The 27,568-nt window shown below is 46.1% G+C and overlaps 2 protein-coding genes across 7 annotated transcripts in view; one reads left to right on the top strand and one right to left on the bottom strand.

Moving 5' to 3' along the window:
- Positions 1 to 95: 95 nt before the first annotated feature.
- Mindy1 (MINDY lysine 48 deubiquitinase 1) lies at positions 96 to 18,274 on the bottom strand. 5 transcript variants are annotated; one of them, XM_090341054.1, is made up of 10 exons: positions 17,929 to 18,274; positions 10,166 to 10,695; positions 8,914 to 8,971; positions 7,674 to 7,738; positions 5,332 to 5,490; positions 4,431 to 4,533; positions 3,676 to 3,818; positions 1,829 to 2,020; positions 925 to 1,077; positions 96 to 654 (listed from the first exon to the last, which is right to left on the bottom strand). In XM_090341054.1, the coding sequence occupies exons 2-10, from the start codon at positions 10,601 to 10,603 to the stop codon at positions 574 to 576; spliced, it is 1,392 nt and encodes a 463-aa protein (XP_090197180.1). In that variant the 5' UTR covers positions 10,604 to 10,695; positions 17,929 to 18,274; the 3' UTR covers positions 96 to 573. The 5 variants fall into 5 exon arrangements, with proteins under 5 accessions (XP_090197180.1, XP_090197178.1, XP_090197179.1 ...); XM_090341052.1 differs by lacking the exon at positions 17,929 to 18,274 and adding an exon at positions 15,391 to 15,608; XM_090341053.1 differs by lacking the exon at positions 17,929 to 18,274 and adding an exon at positions 15,391 to 15,608 and having other exon boundaries at positions 925 to 1,050.
- The window catches only part of Prune1 (prune exopolyphosphatase 1), a 25,386-nt gene continuing 13,696 nt past the window's right edge, over positions 15,879 to 27,568 (top strand). Inside the window, exons 1-2 of one of the 2 annotated variants that reach the window (XM_090341049.1) lie at positions 15,879 to 15,977; positions 27,240 to 27,332. In XM_090341049.1, the coding sequence (XP_090197175.1) occupies positions 15,879 to 15,977; positions 27,240 to 27,332 (192 nt within the window). Of the gene's footprint in view, positions 15,978 to 17,721; positions 17,956 to 27,239; positions 27,333 to 27,568 lie in introns of those variants that run through there. The other variant, XM_090341050.1, reaches the window with a different exon arrangement.

The raw sequence follows: 27,568 nt of genomic DNA, 5'->3' as shown, positions 1-27,568 counted from the left end.
AATGTCAGGCAACTTCTTCCCTCTTCCTCCCCCTTTTCACATTCCTCAATTGGGTCAAATATTTAACCCCACTATTACAGGGTAAGACAAACAACTGATGATCTCAGGAAAGAAATTTTATTTGCAAACCCCGAGGAAGGCATTACAAATAACAGAGCTAGAAATCCAAATTGAACCCTGAAACAAATGGAGACAATGCTGCTGGTGGGTAGCCAAGGAGCCTTCAGTCAGGCAGGCTTGGGTAATAGGAGAGAAGCATTCCAGATAGGGACCTTACCCTGGAGCCTGTGTGTCTGTATTCAATGACTACACTAGGAAAGGGAATTAGGAAACAGAAATCTTCACCCCACCCCTCCCAGCATCCATTGCCCTAGGTGGGTAGGAGAGAAGTCAGCAGCATGTGAGGGCGAGGACCTTAAGGAGTTTGACCTGGACATTTACTCCCTGCCCTGACCCTGAATAGCCCATAAATAAATTGCCCTGTACATGTCAAGGGTTGAGGTGGGAGGTAAGCTAACTAGTCACAGCCTGGGAATGAAGGGGCAGGTCTGCCCAGGTCTTTATCAGGTGGGGCTAGAGAAGAACACAGTCTGACTCCGGCTTTGATCTCTGCCGTCTTTCTCCAGCTGGGCGTCCAGATGTGGCTCCTCTCCCCTACATGGGATTTAACAGTTAGTCATCTAACAACCTTGGAAAGACCATGAAGGACAAAGATTCTAGAAGAAAGTGTCATGATCCATAGGGAAGAAAGATAGGGAGAGGTACCAGGAAAGGAGGGAGGGAAACCTGACAGATTAGTCAAGGAACAATATTTGTTCTGGAGCACTCAAAGCCAGGTGGCAAGCTGAGGGAAGAGCGGGGCAGGCTCACCCGAGGTGATGGCACCCCAGGTGGCAAGCTGAGGGAAGAGCGGGGCAGGCTCACCCGAGGTGATGGCACCCGTGCTTGGGCAGGATGGGATGCTGGCTGCTGTTGATATTCTTCTTGCTGAAGTTGCTGGGCCAGTTCCAGGTCACTAAGGCCCACAGTGCCTTGTGGCTGTTGCTGCTGCTGTAGAGATAAGGCCATCAGGTAGTCCTAAAAAGACCAAAACACGAGGTAGACTGAATGGAGATTCAGGCTACAGTTTTGTTTTTGTTGTTGTTGTTTGTTTGGTCCTGGGGCTTGAATTCAGGGCCTGGGTACGATCTTTGAGTTTTCACAAGGCTAGCACTCTACCACTTGAGCCACAGCAGCATTTCTGGTTTTTCTATGTATGTGGTACCGAGGAATCAAACCTGGGTCTTCATGCATGCTAGGCAAGCACTCTACAACTAGGCCAAACTCCCGGACCCTCAGGCTACATTTTTAAACCAGTTTCCTTTAAATTCTTCAGCCCTAGTTGGGCACTGCTAATATAATCCAAGCTATTTTAGGAGACTGAGATCTAGGGATAGCAGTTTGAAGACAGACTCTTATCTCCAATGAACCAACAAAAAGCCAAAAGTGGAGCTGCGGCTCAAGTGTTAGAGTGGCAGCCTTGAGCAGAAAAAGCTAAGGGGCAGTGTCTAGGTCCTGAGTTCAAGCTCTAGTAATGGCACACACACATACACACACATACATACACATCTCCAGTTCTTGCCCCTTTGAAGCAAAACATATAGCTAAGTGTATTACTTGTGGTATCAGAAAATACACACCAAGCAAGATGATTCTTACCGAACAGTGAAGGAGAATGGGTATTAAATGTTATGTCTACATGATAAAATATACCTAGTTCACTTAGGGCAAAGAGCTCTCTGCCACAAATGAGCTCTACATCTTTCCCAAATGCCCCCTACACACATACCTGGTCTACCTGCAGCTGCTTCGCTGGGGAGCTACTCCCACCTTCTGTCCCTGGGTCCTGGCCCAGGGAATGACTTAGATGGAAGTCAGAATCACAGAAGCAGCTGTCTCCATCCACATTGTGTAGGCTCTCCCACACCACTTGTTCCTCCCGTAGAAAACCCTGGTCGGTGACCAGTAGATACAAGTGACTCTGCAAAGAAAGGGACACATAATTGGTGAGACAGGAGTTTTGGACACAGGTTAGTGCTTGAGTCTGCCAATAAGAAGTTGGAGACCTTTTTAAACCAGCTGCTAGTGGCTCACGCCTGTAATTCTAGCTACTCAGGAGGCTGAGATCTGAAGATCATGGTTTGAATCTAGCCTGGGCAGAAAGTCCATAAGGTCCTTTATCTGCAATTAACACCAACAAGCCAGAAGTAGAGCTGTGACTCAAGTGGTTGAGTACAGCTTTAAGCAAAAAAGTTCATGGACAGAGCCCAGGCCCTGAGTTCAAGCCCCAGTACTGGTACAATTAAAAAAAAAAAAAAAGTAGCCGGGCACTGGTGAGGCTGAGATCGTGGTTCAAAGCCAGCCCAGGTATGAAAGTCTGTAAGACTCTTATCTCAAATGAACCACCAGAAAACCAGAAGTTGTGCTGTGGCACTAGCCTTGAGCTGAAGAACTCAGAGACAGCACCCTATAAACCACCTCCACCAACAACAAAAGTAGACTTTTCCCATTCCCTAGAGAGGTTTGACCATTTCTATGTCTGGGAGACTATCACCATGTTCAAAAGCTCCAACTGCCCCTTTTTGGGAGAGGATTATACTTTCCGGCCCTGCTGACAGCAGGCTTGCATCACTATGGCTTATTCTGGCCTTGAGATGTGAGCAAAAAGGACCAAGTGTCATTTCCAGGCAAGAAGCACAAAGTGAGAGCATAGTATCCCCTCCCCTTTCCTACATACACCCCAGGTAAAGGATCTCCTGTCAGCCTGGGCCCCAGAATGCAGACAATGAGGGACAGAATGTAGCCAGTTCCCAGTGAACATGCAGCATGGGTGAGAAAAAAGGAATTTGCTAAACCACAGGATTTAGGGGTCATTTGTTAATAAGACTTAACCATTAGAAATCCAATCTAATCCAATCAAAATGCCAATCCTGGGGCCTGAATTCAGGGCCTGGGTACTGTTCTTAAGCTTTCTCAAGGCTAGTACTCTATCACTTGAACCACAGCAACACTCACAACTTTCTATGTATATATGGTACAGAGGAATCGAACCCAGGGCCTCATGCATGCTAGGCAAGCACTCTACCACTAGGCCACACACTCAGCCTTTCTTTTTTTTTTTTTTGCCAGGCCTGGAGCTTAAACCCAGGGCCTGAGCACTGTCCCTGAGCTTCTTTTGCTCAACACTAGCACTCTACCACCTGAGCCATAGCACTACTTCTGGCTTTTTCTGTTTAAGTGGTACTGAGAAATTGAACCTAGGGCTTCATGCATGCTAGGAAGCACTCTACCACTAAACCACATTCCCAGCCTTATCTCTCTCTCTCTCTCTCTCTCTCTCTCTCTCTCTCTCTTTCCTTCTTTCTTTTGTTCTTTCATCAGTTGTGGGGCCTGGGCACTGTCCCTGAGCTCTTTTGCTCAAGGCTAGTGTGTTCTAACACTTGAGCCATAGCTCTAATTGTAGATAAGAGACTTTCCTGTCTAAGTTGGCTTTTAACCTTGATCTACAGATGATCTCTGTCTCCTGAGTAGTGAGAATTACAGGTATGAGTCACTGGTTCAACCCGTCTTATCTTGACTGATCCAAGAGAAAGAGACATGAGGAAATGGCCTTGCCCAATCCCTCCACGTCCAAACCTTGTGCTTAGTCAGAGTGCTGAAGTGGTTGTTTCGGAAAAAGACGCTCAGTTCTCCCTCCTTGGCAGCTGCCGTAAGCTCACACAGGCCATGGTAGGTGAGCTGGGCTGCAGTAGTCTCCAGGAACTGCTCTGCAATCAGGCCTTCAGGCACAAACATGAGAGGGACTTGGCTTAAATTCAAACTCCATGATCACTAGTGTAGCACATGAGAGGCTCTGGGTTTGATCCCCAGCCACACTGAGACACAAATAACAAAACAAAGGCCAATATAAGACTTCCTGATTCCTATCATCCCCTTCCTAAAAGACTGCAGATGTAGGTCAGTGGTGCAATGAGTGCTTAACCTGTACTCCGCCTAGGATTCCATCCTCAGCACAAGAAAAAAACAGTTGCGATGAAACCCTTCTTTGAAGTCTGGCTATATGTATTCATCCACAAAATACTATCTAGTAGGCTGGTGTATATGTGCTTCCCAGACCTTGGGAAGCAGAGGTAGGAAGACAACAAACTGAAGGCCAGCCTGAGTTACACCGGGAGACTCTATCTCAACAAATTGAAACAACTTATAAGCAACTACCTTGTTGCCTGATAATGTATGAAGCACTTGGTTGACACATATAAACAAACATTATCTGAACTCAGTCTTGAGCTTATATGCTAGTGGGGAGGTGGTGGGAAGTGAAAATCAGAAAACAATAAGCCTAAGCATTAGTATTCCCAAATACATGGCCCACGAGGGAGTGAGAGCATCACCTTCAGTCACCAGGTTGGGGTCGCTGGAATGTTTGCAGGTGATAATCTTCTCCACTAGCTGGTTGTAACTCAGTTTCCCAACAGCACCCACAGCCTCAGGACTCTAGGAAGATGGGGGTGGGACAAAGAATAAATCGAAGCTGGAAGCTGGTGGCTTACACCTGTTATCCTAGCTATTCAGGAGGCTGAAAACTGAGGATTGCAGTTTAAAGCCAGCTTCAGCAGGAAAGTCCTTGGGAGTTTTACTTCCAATTAGCCACCAGAAAACTGGAAGTGGAGCTGTGGCTCAAAGTGGTAGAGTGCTAGCTTTGAAAAAAAGAGCTCAGGGACACTGCCCAGGTTCCAAGTTCAACCACCAGGACCAACAAAAATAAAATAATTGATTTTCCTTCTTTCTTTCTTTCTTTCTTTCTTTCTTTCTTTCTTTTTTTTTTTTTTTTGCCAGTCTTGGGGTTTGAACTCAGGGCCTGGGCACTGTCCTTGGGCTTTCTCAAAGCTCTACCACTTGAGCCACAGCACCACTTCTGGCTTTTTTGTGTATGTGGTACTGGGGAATCGAACCCAGGGCTTGGTGCATACTAGGCACCACCAGGCTATACTTCAGGCCCCTAAACTGAATATTTTTAAGGAGGGCAAACCAAGCCACAGGATCTCATGATGAAAGGTTCCTGAACTTTTGATGGTCTACAGAACTGAGTCTATTTGCATATAATTTGCTTGGTTTAGAATACTATGGATTAGAATACTATTCTTCCACCCCCCCAAAAAAAATTAAAAGAATTTGGCATCAGGTCAAGTCCTAGCCATCTTCAAAGCCAATCTAATTTCTACTTCACAAAATTTTGCCTCATTCCTGTGAGCATGAGTTGGAAAAGAATCTCCCTGAGCCTCCTGCCCTCACCTGTGGGTCAACCAGCCAGCCGTGGTACAGAGGTATGCCTAGTAGGTCAAAAACACTGCATTCTGGTGTATATTCAAAATCAGAGACACCTGTGAATCGCACGTTGACATCCAGACCTGTGGCCAGTTTAGGTAACACTGTCATTGCATCATCCACATTCTGCAGACAGAAGAGAAAATGAAGGGTAGTCCAGCCTCTGCAATACTTATTCCGACATCCAGAAAGAACACAGCTGGGTACCAACTAGTCCTAGCTACTTGGGAGGTGAGATTTGAGGATTGAAGTTCAAAGCCAGACAGAGCAGGAAAGTCTGTGAGACATATCTCTAATTAACTATCCAGAAGCCAAAAATAGACAGCTGTGAATCAAGTAGTACAGCATTAGCTTTGAATAAAAAAGGCTAAGAGCGGCTGGGAGTTTGGCCTAGTGGTAGACTGCTTGCCTAGCATGCACGAAGACCCAGGTTCGATCCCTCCATACCACATACATAAAAAAAAAAGCTAGAAACGGTGCTGCAGCTCAAGTGGCAAAGTGCTAGCCTTGAGGAAAAAAGCCCAAGGACAGTGCTCCAGCCCTGAGTTCAAGCCGTAGGACTGAAGCAAACAAACAAACAACAACAACAAAAAAAAGCTAAGAGTTCAAGTCCCAGGAAGGAAAGAAAGAGGGACCAGAAGTTTGACCTAGTGGTAGAGAGCTTGCTTAGTATGCATGAAGACCTGAGTTCAATTCTGTGGCTCAAGTGGTAGAGCTCTAGCCTTGAGAAAACTCAAGGACAGTACTCAGACCCGGAGCTCAAGTCCAGGACTGGCAAAAAAAAAAAATGGGCAGGGTGGAGGGCTGGGCTGAGGATGTGGCGTGGTTGGTAGAGTGCTTGCCTAGCATGCATGAAGCCCTGGGTTCAATTCCTCAGTACCATATAAATAGAAAAAGCCAGAAGTGGTACTGGGGCTCAAGTGGTAGAGTGCTAGCCTTCAGCAAAAGAAGCTCAGGGACAGTGCCCAGGCCTGAATTCAAGCTCCAGGATTTACCAAAAAGAGAAAGAAAGAAAGAAAGGAAAGAAGGAAGAAAGAAAGAAAGAAAGAAAGAAAGAAAGAAAGAAAGAAAGAAGGAAGGAAGGAAGGAAGGAAAGAAAGGAAGGAAGAGAGAGAGAGAGAAAGAAAGCAAAGCAAAGCAAAGCAGCTGTGGCTCACGCCTTTAATCCTAGCTACTCAGGAGGCTGAGATCTGAAGATCAAGGTTCAATGCCAGCCCAGGAACAAAAGGACCTGAGACTCTTATCTCCAATTAACCTATAGAAAATATGAAGAGGGGCTTGGCTTAAAGGTAGAGCAGTAGCCTTGAGCTGAAAGAGCTCAGGGACAGCGTTCAGACCCAGAGTTCAAGTCCCATGACTCACAAAAAAAAAAGAAAGAAAGAAAGGAAAGAAGGAAGGAAGGTTAAGAGAGGGAAAGGAAGGAAGGAAAGAAGGGAGAAACAACAGAAGAAAGAAGCTGGGTGCCAGTGGCTCATATCTATTAATCCTAGCTACTCAGGGGCTGAGACATGAGGATTGTGGTTCAAAGCCAGCCTGGGCACTAAAGTCCCTAAGACTTTCATCTCCAATTAACCACCAGAAAACCGGAAGTGACATGGTGGCTCAAGTGGCAGAGCACTAGCCTTGATCTGAAGAGCTCAGGGACAGTGCCCAGGCCCAGAGTTGAAGCCCCATGATTGACATTAGAAGAAAAACAAGGAGGAGGAGGAGGAGGAGGAGGAAGAGGAGGGAGAAGAAAGAAAGATAAGAAAGGATTTAGGAAAAAAGAAAAAGATATTAATGTTGCTTTTCTTCTCTGGCTCCCTTACAACCCTTTGTATTCCTCCCTTGCCCAACTCTTCTTTATCTTATAGAAACAAACATTTTCCAGGTTGAAGAAGCCTTCTTTAGCAGGGTACTAGTTTGAAGCCAACCTGGGCAGGAAAGTCCATGGACTCTTCTCTCCAGTTATGTACCAGAAAAAAAAGCAGAAGTGAAGCTATGGCTCGAATGGTAGTGTTAGCCTTGTGCAAATAAACTCAGGGGTAGTGCCCAGGCCCTGAGTTCAAGCCCCAGAACTAGTACAAAATAATAACAAGAAAAAAAAAAAAAAAAAGAACTCCTCTTTAAGTGCTAGAGGTATGGCTCACAGTATCATACCAGCCTACGAAATACAAGGCTCTGAGTTCAAATCTCAGTACTACTCCCTCCACCCCACCTCCAAAAAGAAAAGAAATCAGCTCTCTTTAGAAGCAGCAAAGGCTTCTCTCAATAGTGCCAGTGTTTCTTTATAAATCTGCAAACCCATGTCTACAGATCTATTCCCTTACCTGCTGAAAATTCAGCTGTAGTCCCTCTGACTTCTCCTGGGGCTTGATGGACAGGAGGCAGTCTCCTATAAGACAAGATCCCTCGTCAGCTTACTCTGTCAGTTGCCCTAAAAGTTCAGCTTTCCCAACTCCTAGTGAATAGGGATACTATTCCACAACCACAGATGGTTTAAGAGTTGGAAAAGACTTTAGAGTCTAATCTAAAACTTTCATGTGCCTGGATGCTGGTGGTTCTTGCCTGTAATCCTAGCTACTCAGAAGACTGAGATCTGAGGATAGTGTTCAAAGCCAAAGCCAGCTCTAGCAGGAAAGTCTGTGAGATTCTTTTTTTTTTTTTTTTGGTGGGTCATGGGACTTGAACTCAGTCTGGGCTCTGTCCCTGAGCTCTTCAGCTCAAGGCTACCACCCTACCCTTGAGCCAAGCCCTGCTTACAAATTTTCTAGAGGTTAATTGGAGATAAGAGTCTCAGGTCCTGGCTAGGAGTTTGGCCTAGTGGTAGTGTGCTTGCCTAGTATGCATGAAGACAGGGGTTTGATTCCTCTATACCACATACATAGAAAAAAAAAGCCGGGAGTGGTGCTAAGGCTCAAGTGATAGAGCTCTAGCCTTGAGAGAGTCCAAGGACAGTGCTCAGGGCCTGAGCTCAAACCCAGGACTGGCAAAAACAAAAACGTCTCAGGTCCCTTTGTGCCCAGGGCTGACTTTGAACCTTGATCCCCAGATCTCAGCCTCCAGAGTACCTAGGATTACAGGAATGAGCCACCACTTATCTCTAGTTAAATCACAGAAAAAGCTGGAAGTAGCACTGTTGCTCAAATAGTAGAGTGCTAGCCTTGAGCAAAAGGATTTCAGGGACAGTGCTCTGTCCCAGAGTTCAAGCCTTGGGACTGGCAAAAATAAATAAATACATAAATAAAATAAAATCTTCATTTCTCAGAGGAAGCAAGGGAAGAGGCTTGAGTATACATACAGCCAAATGGCAAGTGTGTTGGTTCAGCATACTCAAGGCCTGGTATTCCATCCTAATCAAAAGGCTAGGGACGGGCTTATTGTGACCTAGGATTCTTGAAACTCTGACCTGTGCTCTTTACTCTCCAGCCTTGCAGAGAAACCTCACTTACCCTTACCCTCCCTGCCACACCAGAGCTGGAATGGGGTCCCTCAGTAGTGTGAACTTCAGGCTGAGGGAACTGCTCTGAACTCCTCTGGGAAATTCCTCTTCAAGGTCCAGTCACTCACCAAGATGTGCCATGAGCTCATCTGATGTGATCATTTCCTTCTGGGGGGGAAGCTTCACCTGGAGGGAGAAAGGATGATAGTGTGGGTGCTTTCCCAACCACAGTACAAAAGAAGAACCCTGGAAAGAGAGGGATCCCTCGTTAAGGGTAAGGGGTGTGTGTGCAGGGGTGGGGGGAGCTTAAACTGAGGGCAAGGAATGCAAGGTATTCCCAAACACTAGAGAGTAGTAGAGATAGGACTAGAACACAGAATCCAGCTGGGCACCAGTGATTCACTTACAATCTAAGCTACTCAGGAAGCTGAGATTAATGGATCAAAGTTCAAAGCCAGCCCAAACAGAAGAATCCTTGAGGCTCTTATCTCCAATTAACCACCAAAAAGCTAGTAGTAGAGGGCTGGGACTATGGATCCGTGGTAGAGTGCTTGCCTAGCATGAAAGTAGCCCTGAGTTCAATTCTTCAGTACCACAAAAACAGGAAAGAGCTGGCAGTGGTGCTGTGGCTCAAGTGATAGAGCGCTAGCCCTGAGCACAGAGAAGCTCAGGGACAGAGCTTAGGCCCTGAGTTTATACCCTAGGACTGGCACAAAAAACAAAAACACAAAACAAAAGCTTGAAATAGAACTGTGGCTCAAGTGGTAGAAAACTAGCCTTGAGCAAAGTTCAGAACAGAAGGGGCCAGGAGTGTGATCTAGTGGTAGAGTGCTTCTCAAGCATGCACCAAGCCCTGGGTTCAATTACTTGGTAGCACATGTACAGGAAACCAGAAATGGTGCTATGGCTCAAATAGTAGAGCGCTAACTTTGAGAAAGCTCAAGCAAGGACAGTACCCAGGCCCTGAGTTCAAGCTCCAGGACTGACAAAAAAAGTTCAGGAACAGCTCCCAGTCCCTGAATTCAAGCCCTAGGACACACAAAGAAAGAGCAGAGAATAGTCTGGAATTGTGTGTGTGTGTGTGTGAAGGCACTTGGTCTTGAATTCAGGGCCTTGCTCTCGTTTGGTCTTTTCAGCTCAAGAATGACATTCTACCATTTGAGCCACCTTCCACATCTGTCTTTTTTGCTGTTTAACTGGGGATTCGTCTGCCTGACTAGCTTCAAACCTAGATCCACAGATCTCAGCCCCTTGAGGAGCTAGGCGTTCGCTGGGGGTGGCATGTTTTGACTAGCGTGAGGAAATCAGGACAGTGAAGGAAGTGCGTGAGGGAAGAATTTTACAGATATTTTCTGAGCTCCCGTCCCAACTCTCTCTTACCTTCCACTGCAGAAAGAGGATATTCATGATAGCAAGAAGAGGACAAGGGCCATTGGTGCTCTGGGTGATGATGGGGGTCCGCTCTCCCTTCCAGGGGATCCACTTTACACAGTAGACATCTAGCTCAGGCCGTCGGGTCCTGGGGGACTGGGGGAGCTCCTGGGGCCTGGAGCCTGCTCCTATTGTCTCTATTTCAGGTGCCGTCCCACAGGTTGGCCCCGGTGGATTTAGGGTAGTTTCAGGAGGAGGCGACTCAAGATTATCTCCCACCTGGGCAGGGAGCAAAGCTTGGTCTCCTGGCTTCTGCTCTCCAGCTGTTCCATCCTTGTCCCGCCAGTACTCCTCCTGTTCTGATAGGACCTCAAGGTTTTCAGAGGTGACTGCTTCGTCACTCCCGATCTTTTCAGGGGCTGGATGTTCTGGCTGCGGGTGTTCCATGGTGGGAAGGAAGTTGTTTGAAGGGCACTGAAGGTGTTTTCTGACCGCAGGGCACAATTGCCTAGGCCAATTGTGATACACAAAAGCAAGACCTGTCCAATAAGAAGACCACTGAAGCCAGGCATAGTGGCTTATGCCTGTAATCCTAGCTACTCAGGAGGCTAAGATCTGAAGATCTGGTTCAAAGCCAGCCCAGGCATTAATGTCTGTGAGACTCTCATCTCTAATTAACCACTAAAAAACCCGAAGTGTCGCCGTGGCTCTGGGGGTAGGGAGGTAACCTTGAGCTGAAGAGCTCAGGGATAGCACCCAGGCCAAATTAAAGTGCAATGACAAACAAAACAAAACAAGGCAAAACAAACAACAACAACAAAAAAACTGAAGAGAAGATAGAGAAAAATGGAGAGAACAAGGAATGAGATAGGGAAACATTAAACTATCTTTTCTTTTAATTTCTTTTTCTTTTCTTTTCTATTTTTTTTTCTTCTGGTACTAGGGCTTGAACTCAGGGCCTGGGCACTGTTCTTAAGCTTTTTCCACTCAAGGCTAGTACTCTAACACTTCAGCCACATCTCTACTTTGGCTAATGGAGATAAGAGTCTCATGAACTCTTCTGAGACCTGAGAATTACAGGCTTCAGTGAGCCACCCCTATATAGCTTAAAGCTATCTTAACACTGTTTGGGGCCTAGGCCTAAGGCCTAGCATGTACAAAACCCTAGGTACAATCCCTAGCACTGGTAAATTATTTTAAGAGGGTAAAATAACTACTGGGAATATGGCTTCATGGTAGAGTGCTTGCCTAGCATGCACAAAGCTGTGAGTACCATTCCTTGGTACCACATACACAGAAAAAGCCAGAAATGGCACTGTGTGGCTCAAGTGGTAGAGTGCTAGCCTTGAGCAAAAGAAGCTCAAGGACAATGCCTAGGCCCCGAGTTCAAGCCCCAAGACTTGCAAAAACAAAGAGGTCAAGAAGCAAAAGCAGACTATCCTAATGACTAATCTGAATTTTAGTTTACTTGGAAGAAAGGAATTACATCAGTAGCTCACAGCAGAGCTAGAATGGTGGAAAACATCCAGCACGCACACAGGTTCCTTGGGGATACCTCTCCCTGCCCCAGGGTTGAAAAGATTAATCATCACATAGTTGTTGGGTGGAGTAGGGATGCAAAGAGCCAGTCCCCAGCTCCTTAAAGTGACCTGTGGGTGAAGGGGAAGTGATTCTCCTCAAAGGCTCTGCTGAACCTTACACAATCCCAAGCCACCAGCCAAAAGGTTGTGGGAGGGGCTTCCTGTAGACTGGAGAGGAGAAATGTGGGTTGTGGAGGCTTGAGAGAGAATGGTAAGTACAGACTGGAGCAGCGAACACACTCCCTACAAATTCTTTCTGTAAGCTTCTCTTGATGGCTGGACTTGACACAGTAACTTCGTAACTTCTCTACAGCTCTTCTTTGTTCTCCCAACTGCCTAAACCCAGAGACACACTCTTGCCATATATATATATATAGTGGTGGTGGTGGTGGTGGTGGTGGTCGTAGGGCTTGAACTTGGCCTGAGCGCTGTCCCTGAACTCTTCAGCTCAAGGCTACCACCATATCCCTGGAGCCACAGTGCCACTTCCAGTGTTCTAGTGGTTAATTGGAGACTTTGTAGTGCCAGGGCTGGCTTTGAATCCTCAGATCTCAGCCTGCTAAGTAACTAGGATCGCAGGCAGACACAGTGCCTGGCTTTATCCATTATTTATATGGATATGTGTTCTTTATACCTGGTCCCATCTAGGTCATGATAGTTTTTAATTTTTATTAATTAATGTTTCTTTTTTCTTTTTTTTTTGCGCGCATGTGCGTGGGCACACACACGTGTGTGTATGTGTGTGTGTGTGTGTGTGTGTGTGTGTGTGTGTGTGTGTGTGTGTGTGTGTAGGTATTAGGGTATTAGGGCTTGAACTCAGAGCCTGGGTACTGTCCCTTAGTTTTTTCATTCAGGGCTAGTGTTCTACCACCTAAGCCACAGCTCTACTTCTGGATTTTTGGTGGTTAATTGGAGGTAAGATTCTCACATGCTCTTTCTGCCAGCTGGCTTTTAAACTCGATCCTGAGATCTCAGTCTCATGAATAGCTAGGATTACAGATATGATGAGCCATTGGCTTTCAGCCTCTTCCTTTTCTTTTTCTCCTAATTTGTGAACACTGGACCTGTTTAACCTGTTCTCTATTAGCATTAACCATTAGGTCAAGCACAGAGACAATTAATCAACACTGAACAGTAAATGATTAAGAAAAACCCCCATAAATCCTGCCTTCTGAAAACTATTTCTCTTCAATGCCCCTGCTTCCTTCCCAGCTCTTTAGTCAGGATAAAAATTAAGGAGAGTTAAGCACGGGTGGCTCATCCCTGTAATCCTAGCACTCAAATGGCTGAGATCTGAGGATCATAGTTGGAAGCCAGTCCAGGTTGTGGAGTCCATGAGACCTTTATCTGCTACTCAGAAAAAGCCAGAAGTGGTGCTGTGTGCTCAAGGGGGTAGAGTGCTAGCCTGTAGCACAAAAAAGTCTCAGGGACAGAGCCTCAGCCCTGAGTTCAAGCACCAGGAGAGGGAGAGGAAGGCAGAGAGAGGAGGGGATTAGGAATGTGGCTCAATGGTTGTGAGCTTGCCTAATGTGCACAAAGACCTAGATTCAATCCCCAGTACCCCCTCCCACAAATGGAGGGGGGATATCTATAAAATAAATTATAAATTGTAGTTAGAAATCATCTCTTTCTTCCTCCAGCTTCCTCTATAGCATCAGCATAGCTGATGTAGCTGATGATTTCTTCTTGGAAACCTGTAGGAGTTATGGGCTAGGGAAAAGGCCCAGAAGATAAGGATAAGAAACATTAAAGTTGAGCCTAGCTACTCAGGAGGCTGAGATCTGAGGATCTCAGTTCAAAGCCAGTTTGGGCACTAAAGACCAAAAGACCCTTATCTCCAATTAATCACTAAAAAATGGGAAGTAGGCTGTGGCTCCAGCGGTAAGTCAATAGCCTTGAGCTCAAGAGCTCAGGGACAGCGCTCAGCTAGGCACAGTGGGTCATGCTTATAATCCTAGCTACTCAGGAGGCTGAGATCTGAGGATCACAGTTAAAAAGCCAGCCAGAGCTGGGGCTTGAACTCTGGGCCTGGGCCCTGTCCCCGAACTCTTCAGCTCAAGGCTATCACCCTACCCTTTGAGCCACAGTGCCACTTCCGGTTTTCTGGTGGTTAATTGGAGTCTCATAGACTTTAGTGCTCTGGCTAAAATCTGAGGATCCAGGTTCAAAGCCAGCTCAAGCACTAAAAAGTCTAAAAGACTCTTATCTCCAATTAACCACCAGAAAACTGGAAGTGGTGCTGTGGCTCAAGTGGCAGGGTGGTAGCCTTGAGCTGAAGAGTTCAGGGACAGGGCCCAGGCCCAGAGTTCTAGGCCCATGACTGATTTAAAAAAAAAGGAGAAGAAAGAAAGAAACATTAAAGTTACTGAAATAAAAATAAGTCTAAAAGCTGGAAGTGGTGCTGAGGCTCAAGTGGTAGAGCTCTAGCCTTGAGAAAGTCCAAGGATAGTCAGTGCTCAGGCCCTGAGCTCAAGCCCAGGACTGGCAAAAAAAAAAAAAAAAAAAAGTCTAGTTACTCAAATTGATCAGCCTCCTGATTCAAATATAATCATGCTAGTTGCCTTTAGACTAGAAACAAAATAGCAAAAACTTACACCTTTACTCTCTTTTTCTGTCTGTTCTCCCTCACATATGGGACTCAGTATGAGCTTTGAAGCAGATGCTAGAGCCTGGGGAAATTGAAAAACCTTGAGAGTGTGAAGAAAAACAAGGCTCATTTTCTCCCCAGTGCTAGAAATATGGGGGCTGGGAAGTTATCTGGCCAGAGGGATGAGCCAGAAGAAACAAGCAGCTTAACACCTAAGGGAGTGGAGCCTCAGAGAATTGTTCAGAGGTAAGTGAGCAGGAAGGATAATATAGGGTCCAACCCCCCAATAAGGGACGCTTGTGATGGGAAGGACAAGATGTATTTCAGGGTAGGAAAGAATGAGATTGGGATTTTATCCTTCTCCTCCACGTTTCTTTTTCTTTCTTTCTTTCTTTTTTTTTTCCCCCAGTCCTGGGCTTGAGCTCAGGGCCTGAGCACTGTCCCTGGATTTTCTCAAGGCTAGAGCTCTACCACTTGAGCCTCAGCACCACTTCTGGCTTTTTTCTATGTATGTGGTACCGAGGAATCGAACCTGGGTCTTCATACATGCTAGGCAAGCACTCTACCACTAGGCCAAACTCCCGGCCCATCCTCCACGTTTCTTATCTCACTTCTTTTACTTCCTCTTCACCTGTCATTATCCTACGGTGGCAGATAAAGGACTTAAAGTAGCCTTGGCCCCTCACTAGCCAGTGGCAGTAAATAGCCCCAGAGTAGAAGTGTATCAAGTGTACTGGTCTGGATGTGGCTTCTAGAAGCCATTGTCCACTTCCACTTCCAGGGACCATCTTCTCCCCTCAAATCCCTTGCTAGTCTCCTCAGCCTGACACGAATCTTCAGACAAACAATGGTTTAGATTCCCCCACCCCTGACCCCCAGAAGTCCAATACCACTACCAAGCCCTGTCAAGCTGCTCCAGGGGAGAGAGGGCGGTTGGATTAGAGAGGAAAGGAAGGACCCAGCAGCGCCCGCCTCTGACACCCTGCTTCTGCCTCGGGTCTTTGGAGGGGGGAAGAAAAGATCCTTAAAACAAAGTTTGTCTTCTGTTGCTGTTTGGTTTGTTTTACCTTAAAGAGGTGGGTGAATGAAGCTCCGGGACTGTGGAGGGCTCAGCTCTCCGGCAGCTAGATGGGGAGAAGGGGTACCCGGGGGGGTCCCCGGCCAGCGCCAGCTGCTGCCTTCCACGGGTTGACACAGGTTTAGGAGCGCCGCCGTGCTAGCCAGGTCGTGGCCCCCTCCGGACTCCCGTCCGGGATTGGGGAGCCCCCCTCAGGGGGTGAGGACGGGCAGGGGAGCGGACCCGGTGCTCCCCGGGGTTCCCAGCGCCTTCACAATTCCTGAGGGGCCGGGTCCAGGCGCTGCCGTGCGCTCCGGGCCCTGACTGCACACTCGGGTTTTCCAGGGAAGTTTGCGGCTATTCCTCTTCTCTTTCTTTTCTTTTTTTCCCCATCGGGACAAAGGAACATGAATCAAGGACGAGCTTCTTAGAAGAGGAGGGGCCTACCCAGCATTGGAAGAGTTCCAGGGAGGGCCATCTGACCCGGCCGGCAGCCTGATGATCAGCAGAGAGAGAGGAACAAGGAGAGAAGAACAACAGACCCTTTCTCTTCCCTCCTCCCGCGCCTGGAAGGGACGGAGCGCTTGTGCCTCTCTGGTGAGAACAGGGAAGAGCATGTACCCTTGCTGGGCGGGGAGGAGCAGGGCTGGATGGCAGCGGCGCGGTGGCAGTCCTTCCTCCCTTCACCCCGCAGCCTTCAGTGCTCGCATCTAAAACTCCTGGTTCACAGAGCGGATTTGCATATTCACCCATATCATTTTTTTAAAATTCTGCTCTTGTATTTCTGGAGCCCTTAGAAAGTTCCTTTCCGATTTTTCCCTGTGCCATTAAAAAAAAAAAGTATAGAAATGAAACTGGTTGGGTTTGGGCACCCAGTGCACATAGAAGAGGGTGTGGAAGAATTCCAGGCTCTTGGAAGAGAGCACTGTAGGGAGAGAACCATGAGAGCAAGGGAGATTCACTGCCCCTAGCTTTAATTCCATATTCAGCCTCTTTCTTAGCTTCCACCTTGCTGGAGCAGAATAAGCTGACAGGAAGCTGGTGGTAAGGAATAAAGGAATCGATTAATAAATGAGGGGACATTTGATACATTTGATGACAAAGGGATTTTTTTTTCTTTATTACTCTGCACTACATTGGGGTTGAGAAGTGGCAACTAAGGAAAGTCAAAACCTAGCTCTATATTTTGATGTGTGTGTGTGTGTGTGTGTGTGTGTGTGTGTGTGTGTGTGTGTGTGTACTGGTGTTGAACTCAGTCAGGTTGCTGTTTCTTAGGTAGTTTGCTTAAAGCTGGTGCTCTACCCTGGAGCTTCTCCACTTCTGGCTTTTTGGTGTTTAATTGGAGATGAGAGTCTCACAGACTTTCCCTGGCTTGGAATAGTAATCCTCAGATCTCAGCCTCATGAGTAGCTAGGATTACATGTGTAAGCCAGCAGCACCCCGGTCCTAGCTTTCTACATTCTGAAGGGCCCTCCATAGTCTATTTACACAGCTGTCACAGGAGGAGCATTTTAAGCATCTCCGAAAGCTGAAAAATCAGTTGAAATAGTTAGGGGATCAAGAAGCACATTCAGGGTTATAACAGGCTAAGAATGGAATGAGGAGATATTTGTGGAGACTGAAGAAGACAAAACTACTGAGTTGTAAAGAAAAACTAAGAGTTGCACTGTAAAAGAACAGGAATAAAGCCGGGAGGGTGGCTCATGCCTGTAATCCTAGCTACTCCGGAGGCTGAGATCTGAGGATCAAGGTTCAAAGCCAGCCCAGGCACAAAAGGACCTGAGACTCTCAACTCCAGTTAACCTCTAGAAAATGGGAAGTGGGACTTGGCTCAAGGGTAGGATGGTAGCCTAGAGCTGAAGAGCTCAGGGACAGCGCCCAGACCGCGTTCCAGACCTATGACACTCCCCCCAAAAAAACAGGAATAAAAAATACGCTAATATCTTTCTAGCATGGAAAGCCACAAAATTGGGGGAACGGGTCAGTTTGCTAAAGGGAGGAATTCAGGGAAGGAAAATGGAAAACTGTTTTGCCAGGTTTTAATTTACGCTGTCAATCAGCACGCTCATGGTGACCCGTATCTCTAATCTCAGCACTCTGGAAACCGAGGCTGGGAGATCTCGCTTCTACGGAAGTTCAGCAATCACCAAGAGGGGTTTCTGTGCCACAGACGCCTATGTGTCAAAGCTTTCAGGAAGTTGCCCCGCCCTCAACTGCTTGGGGGCGTTTTGGAACTTTTGAACTACGTCTCCCAGAAAGCCACGCGCCACGCAACCCCACCCCTTCGTTCTCTGGGCGGCGTCCCATGAGCCTCTGGGCGCAGAACTCCGCCTCCGCCGCTGGGGGCTGGCGGGCGTCGGAGGACTCCCGGAGTACCGGCTTACGTACTTCCTCCTGAGGTCGGAGGCCGAATCGCTGTATGGCGGGTTCGAGACCCGCCTCCCGGCTCGCCTCTAGCCCCTGAGTCCTGGGCGGGGTGTGTTCGCCGGGTTAACCCGTCTTCCACTAGAGGCGACGGCACACCTTGTGCTTCACCATGGAGGCTTACCTGCAGGGCTGTCGAGCTGCTCTTGAGGTAACGGATCCCTGTCTGGGATTGTAAGGAATGGAGCTTGGGGCTCCGGGGGATGGAGAAGACGTGGGAATCTGGCGAAGCCCAGACAGCCGGTGTGGGGCGGCCACCCACTTGCGGAAAAGGGGTTTGGGTCTGACCGGGAGTTTGACGAGCGGGAGGCGTCCGGTCTTTTGATTCCCCGCCTTCGGGGTCTGACCGAGAGCCGGTGGGGAGGAGGCGTCTCGGGTTCGCGTCTCGGCTCGCTGTCCCCCGGGTAAGTTCCCGCTGGCGGGTTTGAGCCCTGCCGCCGCCAGGCGAGCCCCGCGGGGTGTGCCTCCCCCCGCCCGCCCCTCTTGCGGTGATCTGCTCGGGGAAGCCCGCCGGCGAAGCTCGAAGGCGGGGACAGAACCTGGGTGCAGGGCTTGCTCTAAATGGCGGTTTCTCGGTGGTGGCCGAACTCTCTTGCTGAGCATTAAAGGTGGTGGTCTTGCGGTGTCACTTTGAGTCTGCGTATGTTAAGCCAGACGTATATAAGTTATTATGAGTTGACCCACAACCTGCATTCCTTTGCTTCCAGATTTCTGCTTGGCCTTAATGCCCACAAATTACATAAAAATCCCTACCCTCTTCTGGTAAGGATAGGCGCAATGTGTCTGAAATCAAAACATCGGAGTGTTTGGTAGCTTAGCGGGTTGGAGTCACTCCACCCTGCTGACTGGTCATGCAGCAGTAGGCTGCTGTCCTTTCCTTGTTAGCAGCACAAAGCGAGTCAGTGAGAATTTAGAAGGTCTCCCCTTACTCAGAGTTACACTGTCTCTGGACAAACCTAGACAGATGGCTGACAGATAGTCTTCCTTTTAGAATATCTTATCTGGGTGTGGTGGTCTGTGCCTGTATTCCAGTCACTTGGGAGGCAGGATGGTCTGAGTCCCAGAAAAAACAAAATAAACCAAACACTGAGGTCTGCAAATTCCTCTGCCTGTAAGTTCTGGTCTTTAACAAATCCTAAAAGTCACCTAATTCCTTTCTGGGATAAATGAATGCTCTCTTACTGGGATAAGGGTCAGTTTTAACAGAAATTACACCAAAGTTTTCTTTGTGAAAAATTTATGGGAAGTTGTTTTAATGCATAAGATAAATTGGAGCCAATCTTTTCTTTCTTCCCTCCCCTCTCCCTCCCTCCTACCCTTCCTTCCTTTTCCTTTCTCTTTCTCTTTTTCTTTTTCAAGGCAGGGCCTTCCTGAGTAACCAGACAAGTCTTGAAATACATGCATCAACCTCCCAAGTTCTTGTGTGCCTTAACACTTGGCTCCTTCCTCCTTTCTTCCCTCCCTTCCTCCCTCCTCTCTTTCTTGCCTGTCTTGGGGTTTGAACTCAGGGCCTAGACACTGTCCCTGAAACTCTTTGTGCTTAAAGCTAATACTCTACCATATGAACCACAGCTCTACTTCCAGCTTTTTCTGAGTATCTTATTGGAGGTGAGAGTCTCAAGGACTTTCCTGCCTGAGCTGGCTTCTAACCTTGATCCTCATATCTCAGCCTCCTCAGTGGCTAGGATTATAGGCATACACCACTGGCACCCTAGTCTTCTCTGCCTTTTTTCAGTCCCAAAGAATAAGAGGAACATGTTTGTTTCTAAACTTGTGAACTCCTTCACATGAGTTAGAATACTAAGCACCACACAGTCTTGCCAGGACTTGGGAAAAGAAGGAAATTACACTCTAGGGCTGTTGATAGGATATACCAGTGCTTGCCAACCATTTGAATTGTTTTAAATTGTAGAAAGTAGTAATTGCTGGGCCAGGAATTTGGCCTAGTGGTTAAAGTGCTTGCCTAGCATGCATGAAGACCCGGGTTCGATTCCTCGGTACCACATACATAGAAAAAAGCCAGAAGTGGTGCTGAGGCTCAAGTGGTAGAGCTCTAGCCTTGAGAAAGTCCAAGGACAGTGTTCAGGCCCTGAGCTCAAGCCAAAAAAAAAAAGTAGTAATTGCACATAGGAAAATATTAAATATGAATAGATAAAATGAAAAAGGGTTTTCAGCCTGATTCAGATCCCAGATCCATCCTGTTACACTACTGGTATAGAGAGATGAATTTAGATTAAACACACCATTCATTTGAATGCTGCTGTTAAATAGCTGTTTAATTATAACTTTTCAATGAATTGTGAATATTTGACTTTTGCACAAGATAGACACAGCTGATAATCCACCCATATCTCTGACAATACCATATTATTAGCATGTGATATCAGAAATTTTCTATAGCCTCCATCAATCCCTGAAGAGTAAGATATAATAGGCTGTTCCATTTAGAAGAAATCTTATTTATCCGGGCATGATGGTACATGTCTATAATTGCAGCATTCTTAGGAGGGTGAGACTGAAGCAGGATGATCAGAAGTTTAAGGCCTAATCTAGGTGCTGGTGTCTCACATTATAATCCTACCTACTCAAGAGGCTGAGATCGCAAGGATTTTGAATCAAAGCCAGCTTGGGCAGAAAAGTCTCCCATTTCTAAAATAACCATCAGAACGGTCAAGCTAGAGGCATGGCTCAAAGTGGTAAAGCACCAGCTTAACAAGCAAGAGGCCCTGTGTTTAAACCTCAGTAGTACACACACATTCACAGATGGGTACATGTGCACACACATATATACACACTTACCCACAATCCTATTTTATATCTTTTTCCTGGTAATTGATCTCTTCCTGTCTAGAAGTCAGCTTTCTCCAGGGTGGGGCTCTGTTCTAGTTGAGCTGTTCATCTAAGAAGGAAGGCTCTAAGGAGACTTTGGATAAGGAGTCTTGTACTTGTCTCTGGCATTAGGCAGAATAGGAGTGGCTGGCTCTCATCAGAAATTTCTAGTTCCTGCCAGGTGCAGTGGCTCATACCTATAATCCTAACTACTCAGGAGACTAAAATCTGAGGATCGAGGTTGAAAGCCAGCTCAAGGACTAAAAAGTCTGAGACTCTTATCTCCAATTAATCACCCTTATCTCCAATTAATCACCAGAACAAGGAAGTGGGAAGTTGGGAAGCAGCGAAGTATTGAAGCTCAAGTGGAAAGGTAATAGTCTTGAGCTGAAGAGATCAAGGACAGCGCCCAGGCCCAGAGTTCAAGTTCCATGACTGCTAAAATGAATTCCTAGTTCCTTTATCATTAGGGGTCCTTTTTTTTTTTTTTTTCCTGAATTTGCTTGTCTTTGCCTCTTTTTTAATTTTTTTCCTCTTCGGGTCCTGGGGCTTGAACTCAGGGCCTGAGCACTGTCCTTGGGATTTCTCAAGGCTAGCACTCTACCCTTAGGCCATAGCACCACTTCCAGCTTTTTCTGTGTATGTGGTGCCAAGGAATCGAGCCTGGATTGTCGTGCATGCTAGGCGAGCATTCTACCACTAACTAGGCTAAGCTCTCAGCCCCCTCTTCCTCCTCCTCCTTTTCTTCCTCCTCCTCTTCCTCCTCTACTACTACTACTACTACTACTACTTCTTCTTCTTCTTCTTCCCTTTCTCATTAACTATTTTTTATTATAATTAATAAAAGGGTTATATTACATTCACCAGATAGAAGGTGCATTACTTCACAAACATTGCTACCCTTTCTCATGTTTTTATCCCCATTTCCCTCCCCCCATCCTTCATTAACTATTTTGTGGAGGAGTTATCAGAGAATATTCAACTTCAGTGGTTTAGTGTGCCGGCCCTAACCTCCCTTCCTAGCTCCCCATTGAGGCCATAAAGAAAACATCAGGATAAGTATAATTTAAACTAGTAGAGGTCTTTTTAAGGGAAAAGTTTATATTTACTTGTGGCTCTTGGGTTGTATTTCTTTCATTGGCAGCTCCGGTTTCCTCATGCTTCTAAGTATAGCTGTATTTTCCCTTAACTCTTCCTCTGATGGTTAGAAAGCTGAGGCTGCTTGGCTTATGTTTTCAACCGTGTGTTGGGTGTGTGTGTGGGGCAAGATAGAGGGGAGAATGGCCCAGAGCTAGAAGTGTGGCTCAAGCTGTAGAAAACTAGTCTACCAAATACAACTCCAGCCCTCGGAGTCCAAAGAATGTAATTCGAATTCAGAGAATCTATAGTCACCCATAGCTCATAAACTGTGTTAAGGATTAGAAAGCACAACCATGAAGATAGTGAGCCCCTTAAGGTAGAAGTTAGGTTCTGTCTGAGAACTATAACTGTTGGAAGCAGGAGGTTGAAAAGAAGAGAATTGCTCTGGACTGGGTTGTAAGGAAGACTGCAAAGAAAGGGTGCTTTTAGATAGGACTAGAGTGAGCATGAAAGAGAAGAGAAACAAGATGGAAGGGGACAGGTCACTACTGTTTACGGAATAGCCAATTGATGCTATCTCATTTAACTTGATAGTTGTTAGTTCCAGTGTTAGCTTCATTTTCTTTTTTGTTTGTTTTTATGCCATACTAGGGCTTGAACTCAGGGTCTGGGTGTTGTCCCTTAGTGTTCTCACTCAAGGCTGGTATTTGGGCCACAACTCTACTTTTGGCTTTTTGGTGGTCACTTAGATATGTCTCATGTACTTTCCTGGCTGGCCTGGCTTTGAACCCTGATCCTCAGATCTCAGCTTCCTGAATAGCTAGGATTACAGGCATGAACCACCAGCACTCAGCCTCATTTCCTAATAGAATAAGCAGTAAAAAGCAAATCTGGGCTGGGAGTTTGGCCTAGTGGTAGACTGTTTGCCTAGCCTGCATGAAGACTCCAGTTCAATTCCTTGGTACCACATACATAGAAAAAAAGCCAGAAGTGATGCTGTGGCTCAAGTGGTAGAGCTCTAGCCTTGAGAAAGCCCAAGGACAGTGTTCAGGCCTGAGCTCAAGCCCAGGACTGGCAAAAAAAAAAAAAAAGTAGGGGCCGGGAGTTTGGCCTAGTCGTTAAAGTGCTTGCCTAGCATGCACGAAGACCTGGGTTCGATTCCTTGGTACCACATACATAGAAAAAAGCCCGAAATGGTGCTGAGGCTCAAGTGGTAGAGCTCTAGCCTTGAGAAAGTCCAAGGACAGTGCTCAGGCCCTGAGCTCAAGCCCAGGACTGGCAAAAACAAAAAAAAGAATCTCACAGACTATCCTGCCTGGGCTGGTTTCAAGCCTTCATCTTCAAATCTCAGTCTCCTGAGTAGCTAGAATTACAGACGTGAGCTACCAGCACCTGGCTTGAAGCAGCACTCATATTCAAATTTTGAAAAAGTGTTTTTTTTTGAGAGCCTCCTGAAGACAGCAGAAGTGTCTACCTTGTTCTGCTTTACTGTTTCTTTGACCTTTTTCTCCATGGGCAGGATCATATGGTTCCCCTGGGTTTCTATAGTTCCTCTCTAGAGAACACAGGATGCCCCTTCCTGCCTCAGTGAGCAGACTATCCACAGCCAGCTATTTCAAGTGTTTTGATGTCACTTTGGTCCACAGCCATCTGGTATGTGGTCCACAGTGTTTGGTATCCAGGAAACAAAGGGGCCTTTTCTGGTACGAGGATTAGGAGTTGTAAGTCAGAGGTTAGTAAGACTGAGAGCTTGTGCACAGAGTCCTCTTTGCTTTGGAAAATTTGCCCCACCCCAATATCTACAAGCTTTCATAATATATAGACATAATAATCAAGATAAAATAATTGTACATTATATATACAGGTATGTCATGTGCAATGATTAAATCAGGGTAAATAAGATGTGTATCTTGTGTGTGTGTGTGTGTGTGTAGAAGGGCTTGAACTCTTGTTCTGAATCAGTACCCCTCTCCCCCCAAGTGCTATTGCTCTGTTACTTAAGCCATACCTCTGAGTAGTTAGGATTACAAAAATGAGCCATTGGAACCTGACATTTTTTGTATATATGTGTGTGGGAGGATAGGAATTGAACCCACATGCTAAACACAACTTATATATAACAAAACTACCCACCCAGCCTCTTATCTTTGTGTGTTGGAAACATGCAAAAATCTCTGTACTGGTTATTTTGGAATATTCAGTTATTGTCAACTATAGTTACAGGTACTCTGTTATAGGATAGTAGACATCCTTGTGCATTAACCAGTCTTCTTCTCCACTGCCCCCTCAGGCTCTAGTAACTACTTCCTTGAGATCAGTTTTTTAGCTTCTACATGTAAAAATGTGTGATATTTCACTTTTTTAAAATTTTTCTTTTTTTTTTCTATGCCTGTTTTCACAGAAGATACTATTCTTTAGTTTAGTCCACGTTGCTGCAAATGGCAAATTCATTCATTTTTTGTTTTTTTTTGCCAGTCCTGGGGCTTGAACTCAGGGCCTGAGCACTGTCCTTAGGCTTTCTCAAGGCTAGAGCTCTACCACTTGAGCAACAGCACCAGTTCCGGCTTTTTCTATGTATGTGGTACTGAGGAATTGAACCCAGGTCTTTGTGCATGCTAGGCAAGCACTCTACCGCTAGGCACCAAGACTTTTTTAAATTTAAATTTTATTTATTTATTTTTACTACAATCCTTCTGCCTATGCTACCTGTGTAGCAGAAGTAAAAGCATAAATCACCATTGCCTAGCTTTTTTGTTGAGAAGTTTCAGGGGAGGTCTCAGTAGCTTTTTTTTTTTTTTTTTTTTTTTTTCGGTCATGGGGCTTGAACTGGGTGCTGTCCTTAAGCTCTTCAGCTCAAGGCTACTGCCCTACCCCTGGGCCTGGGTACTGTCCCTGAGCTCTTCAGCTCAAGGCTATGGCCCTACACTTGAGCCATAGCCCCATTTTCGTTTTCTAGAGATTAATTGGAGATAAGAGTCTCACAGCTTTGTATTGCCTAGCCTGGCCTTTGAACCTTGATCCTCAGATCTCACCCTCCTGAGTAGCTAGGATTACAGGTGTGAGCCATTGTGCCCTGCTCAGTAGCTTCTTATCTAGGCTGCCCGAGAGCCATAGTCCTCCCAGGCTCTGCCTCCCGAAAAGCTGGGATTACAAACAGGAGCCATGAAGAAATGGTCTATAATAATTCTTGAAGTACCTGCCTCATTGGGTTTGAGGATTCATTGATTAGTATTGTGAATGCACATAAAAATTTAAAAATAATTCCTGGCATACTCAAATGTTTAAAAACAAAGCAAGCCTCTGTCTCTGCTATTGTGGGCATGTAATCTAAACGTGCTTTAAGTGTGGTCATAGTTAGATGCTATGGTTGTTTGGTTGTTAGACTGTAATCTAACACTCTGGAGAATTGAGAGTTTGAGGCCAGTCTGGACTGCATAGTGAGATCCAGTCTCAAAACAGAAGAAGCAGCAGCAGCTAAGGCAAAAGGTTAATAATAGCAGCTTCCCCCCTTCCCCTCCATCTCCCTTCTCAGCATTCTTATCAGCAGCTGGACTTATAAGGCTTTAAAAATAAAAGTTCTTATTGCAGCAACTGTTGTTGATGTAACCTGAATCTGTCCCTTGGGTTGTACGGAGCACTTGGTTATTTGTGGTTATCACTGATACTTCTTATGATAGACTTTTTCTTTTTTTCTTTTTTGCCAGTCTTGGGCTTGAGCTCAGGGCCTGAGCACTGTCCTTGGACTTTCTCAAGGCTAGAGCTCTACCACTTGAGCCTCAGCACTACTTCCGGCTTTTGTCTATGTATGTGGTACCAAGGAATCGAACCCCGGTCTTCATGCATGCTAGGCAAGCACTTTAACCACTAGGCCAAACTCCCGGCCCCATGATAGACTTTTTCTATAGAATGAATTAGACCTTACTTTTTTTTTCTTTTTGCCAGTCCTGGGGCTTGAACTTAGGGCCTGAGCACTGTCTTTGGGTTTTCTCAAGGTTACTGAGTCACAGTGCCACTTCTGGAATTTTCTGTTTATGTGGTACTGGGATCGAACCTAGGGCTTTGTACATGCTAAGTAATCACTCTACTACTAGGCAACACTCCTGGCCCTTAGACCTTACTTTTTTTGTGTGTGTAGATCATGGCCTGGGTGCTGCCCCTGAGCTCTTCAGCTCAGGCTACCGCTTTATCCCTGGGCCTGGGTGGTGTCCCTGAGTTCTTCAGCTCAAGGCTACCATCTTACCATTGAGCCAAGCCCCATTTCTCATTTTCTAGAGGTTACTTGGAGCTAAGTCTCAGGTCCTTTTGTGCCGGGCTGGCTTTGAACCTTGATCCTCAGATCTCAGCCTCCTCAGTAGCTAGGATTACAGGCGTGAGCTACCATGCCCAGCCTGACTCAGATCTTAATTTTTGAACTTTATTTATTTTGGTCATTTTGGGGGATTGAACTCAGAGTCTGGGGCCTAAGCCTCTCTGAGCTCAAGGGAAGTGCTTTACTGATTGAGCCACAGCTCTACTTTCAGTTTTTGAGTGGTTAATTGGAGATAAGAGCCTCACAGACTTGGCCAGGCTTGGCTAGGCACAGAGGCTCAGGCCTGTAATCTTAGCTACTCAGAAGACTGAGATCTGAGGATCAAAGCTCAATGCCAGCCTGGGAACAAAAGGATCTGAGACTCTTATCTCCAATTAATCTCTAGAAAATGTTAAGTGGGGCTTGGCTCAAGGGTAGGTCAGTAGCCTTGAGCTGAAGAGCTCAGGGACAGTGCCCAGGCTGAGTTCAAGCCCCATGACCCATTAAAAAAAAAAAAAAAAAAGTCTTTAGTGCCCAGACCAGACTGGCTTTGGCTTTGAACCTTGATCCTTCTGAGTAGCTGGGATTATAGGTATGAGTTACTACACTGGACTACTGTCCCTGAGCTTCTTTTGCCCAAGGCTAGCACTCTACCACTTGAGCCACAGCGCTGCTTCTAGCTTTTTCGGTTTATGTGATAACTGAGGTCAAACCCAGGGCTTCATGCACGCACTAGACAAGCACTCTATCTCTAAACCATGTACCCAGCCCTTGAACTTTATTTTTAAAGACTCTTTGCCTAGACTAATGGTTTAGAATTTAAGAATTGTTATCCCTGGTTTGAAAATGAGGGTAGCAGATTGGGACACATAGCCAGGGGTGATAGCTAAAGACTGTGGCTTGAATTTACCAACTCCCCATGTGCTATTTTTGACTGTAGAGTGCCTAAAGAAGCATAAGAAGTCGGATCATTATTTACTGTCCTGTAAGATAATATTTAAGGAGACTACTTAGGAAAAGAATACTTTTCCACCAACTGAATATGTGTGGAGTTTGTGAAGCTTAGCTAAAGCCTTGAGGCCCTACTTGCTAAACCCTTATCCATGAAGTGAGGATCAGTAAGACTATCCCACTTCTTCCGTGAAGATCAGTGAGAGGATGAGTGTAGAAGCCCTGTGAGTACAAGGTGAATGGAAATGAAGAGATCACTTTGGCAGTTTCCCCTTCCTCCTCTCTAGGAGTCTCGGCCTCTACATGTCGTATTGGGAAATGAAGCCTGTGACTTGGACTCCATGGTATCTGCTCTTGCCCTGGCATTTTACATGACAAAGGTGAGTGTCTATATAAGCCCAGATTTGGATTCAAGACTCAACTCTGCCACAGGGGTAAATTAAACCCCTTGTCTGATCTCATGTCACTATCTGAAATGACAGTATTCTACAGTGTTGCTGTGAAAGCCAAATGAATATCTATATATAAGTCATAAAGCAACATTCCGATCGATAATCATTGAATATCTATGGGTGTCAGTGATCCAGTATGTATTTCTTCTGTCAAGTTACCTTTT

The sequence above is a fragment of the Megascapheus bottae genome, chromosome 10 (genome assembly GCF_031878675.1).
Source record: "Megascapheus bottae isolate mThoBot1 chromosome 10, mThoBot2.hap1, whole genome shotgun sequence".
NCBI classification, from domain to species: Eukaryota; Metazoa; Chordata; class Mammalia; order Rodentia; family Geomyidae; genus Megascapheus; species Megascapheus bottae.
The sequence above is the reverse complement of the archived record's forward strand: the minus strand, read 5'-3'. Positions and strand labels throughout refer to the sequence as shown.